At 38.9% G+C, this 2521-nt stretch overlaps 1 protein-coding gene across 1 annotated transcript in view; it reads left to right on the top strand.

Moving 5' to 3' along the window:
- Window positions 1-1430: 1430 nt before the first annotated feature.
- LOC118746524 (N-acetylgalactosaminyltransferase 6-like) overlaps window positions 1431-2521 on the top strand; it is a 2318-nt gene continuing 1227 nt past the window's right edge. Inside the window, exons 1-2 of the mRNA XM_036480371.1 lie at window positions 1431-2235; window positions 2324-2519. Coding sequence (XP_036336264.1) covers window positions 1754-2235; window positions 2324-2519 — 678 coding nt within the window. The 5' untranslated portion in view covers window positions 1431-1753. The remainder of the gene's footprint in view (window positions 2236-2323; window positions 2520-2521) is intronic.

A 2521-nucleotide genomic window follows, 5' to 3' on the forward strand; every position in this document is an offset into this window, starting at 1 on the left:
TTGCATATTTTTGAATAAACGCCTTCGCATTTTAATATATAGGAAGATCACTTCTTCGCAACTGGCTGTTTTTCCTACAGGGTAATCAGACAGTATCATCCCAGTAGAAATCGGTTGTATGCATTCTTGAAGGATGCTTGCTATATGAGTGAATTAGACTGCTTTTACACAGTTCAAGTATTGAATTCAATTCTGCTCGCATGTGGAAGAGAGGGGGTGAGAAGAAAAGGGACGAGTACACATGCGGCTGTACCGTCAAGTCGTTTCAACTTTCTTGCTTTGCTTTTGGCATTTTCGTTGCTTGCCGTTTAGTGCCCATTTACACACGGCGATTTTTGTTGCCGCAACTCGACGTTTGTAGGAGAGAGCGTGACGAGGAAAGGAGAGGGGCACCGAGTTGCTCGTGCTCGGGCAACACGCTTTGTGCTCTCGTTCGTCTGTGTAAATTGAGTTAGCGGTTCACAGCTGACAACAACAATTGCATACACAAAAATTGTCGTGTGTAAATGAAATGAGCAACACCAAAAGGGAATGTGAAAAATCGCGTCGACAAAAGTTTCCCTGTATAAACACAGTCTTAAAGAACCAAAAACTCGAATTCAACAGAATTGAAACGTGTAAAAGCAAATAGAAAACACAAAAGAGAATGAGCAAGAATTGCTTTCAAGTAGTTGAATCATGTAAATCGGGTGTTAGTGTGAACAATTCATGCGTAGTCATGAATTTCCACGAATAAATTCAAATTCTAGCGAATTGCAAGCGAATGTACGTTGTCGTTGTTTTAAGTACATTTCGTGATAAATTTGAAGTGGAATTTTTGTAATATTTTCAGTCTTGTACAAAAATTTTAGTCAACGAACGTGTTGTGCGATACTATTTTCAGCACAAACGGGCTTTTACAAGATATGCATTTGCATATCGATGGCTGAGTGGAAGATCGACATATCTCGGCAGCCAGTTGGAAAGCGCTCTATCTCAAAAAACTTTTCAAGAACGTCCTATTTCAGAATTTAATTGAAAAACACCCTATTTAAAAATTCGGTTCAAAAACGCCCTATCTCACTTCAAAATGTATTGAAAATAAGCTGATATAGGGCGTTTTTGAATCGGCCGCTGAGATAGGGCGTTTTTGAAACGAATTCTGAAATAGGGCGTTCTTGAAAAGTTTTTTGAGATAGAGCGTTTTCTGGCTGCCGAGATAGGTCGATCTTCCACTCAGCCATCGATATGTAAGTGCTACTTGCTTGTATGTCCCCGTATATTAAAATGTATCAGAAAAGTAGCATTTACGTATGGGGATCTTGTAAGAATGCTTTAATACTGTTCCATTAATGCATTTTTGTATGTTTGAAATATTAATTCAGCCATATGCATACAGCAGTAGAACAAGTGTATGATTAAGGTACGCATACGCTCTGAGAAACCACGCGTGTTAAATGGAAATGAAGGTTGATTTATACTGGCATGTATACACAGCAGCAAGCTCATGCCACCAACAGCGATGTTGTATGCTTAAGGTTTCTACTGGGATAGTCACGTTGTTATCACATTTTAGATACATACATATGTATGTGCACTGTAGTACATATGATTTGACAATGTATGTACGCCAACATATTTTGTGAACTATCTTAAAAGTTTTTTTTTAATATTATTTACAGTTGAAGTTCGAGTCGTTATTTCGCCGCGTTGGCGTGTAGATCAGAAGTTCTAACATTCCACGAGATTTCGCGACGTGTGCATTTATACCAAGATGCGTCGAAGAAATATGAAATGGGTTTTGAAAGCAGCAATTCTGTTGACCTTGTCGCTGATTCTGTTTCTTTTGCTTACAAGCTGGATATCTTCCAGCCCTTATCGCAATAAGTTACCAATTTTGACGCCAATGCATGCAGCGAATTTACGGGCGCATAAAAAAATGTCGGATAATCTTGTGGATGGGGTTGTAGAGAGCAATGCTGAAGCTCCAATGCTGCCAATATTACAAAACGAGCGGAAATCTGAGGATAGACAGCTGCAGTTACCAGTTGATCTGAAAAAAGACTGGCATGATTACTTGGCTATGGAGTTTGATCAGAAGCGAGTTGGACTGGGCGAACAAGGCAAGCGTGCTGAACTAAATGATGAATCGCAGAAAGAATTAGAACAGAAAATGTCTCTGGAAAATGGATTTAATGCTCTACTTTCCGATTCGATTTCGGTAAATCGTTCCCTTCCCGATATTCGCTATAAAGGGTGAGTTTGATTTGATCATTAAAACTAGTTTATTGCGAATTTTATTAATGCTTGATAACGCAAAATTTTTATTTTGTCTTGTACACAGATGCAAAAAAAAGAAATATTTACCGAAGTTGCCGTCAGTCAGCATCATAATTCCATTCTACAATGAGCATTTGGGCGTGCTTATGCGTTCCGTTCACAGCCTGATAAATCGTTCGCCTCCGGAATTGATAAAGGAAATAATTTTGGTAGACGATTTTAGTGATCGCGAGTACTTATTCCAACAACTCGAGCAATATGT

Source organism: Rhagoletis pomonella, unplaced genomic scaffold (assembly GCF_013731165.1).
Source record: "Rhagoletis pomonella isolate Grant_MI unplaced genomic scaffold, Rhpom_1.0 Rhpom_scaffold_00010, whole genome shotgun sequence".
NCBI lineage: Eukaryota > Metazoa > Arthropoda > Insecta > Diptera > Tephritidae > Rhagoletis > Rhagoletis pomonella.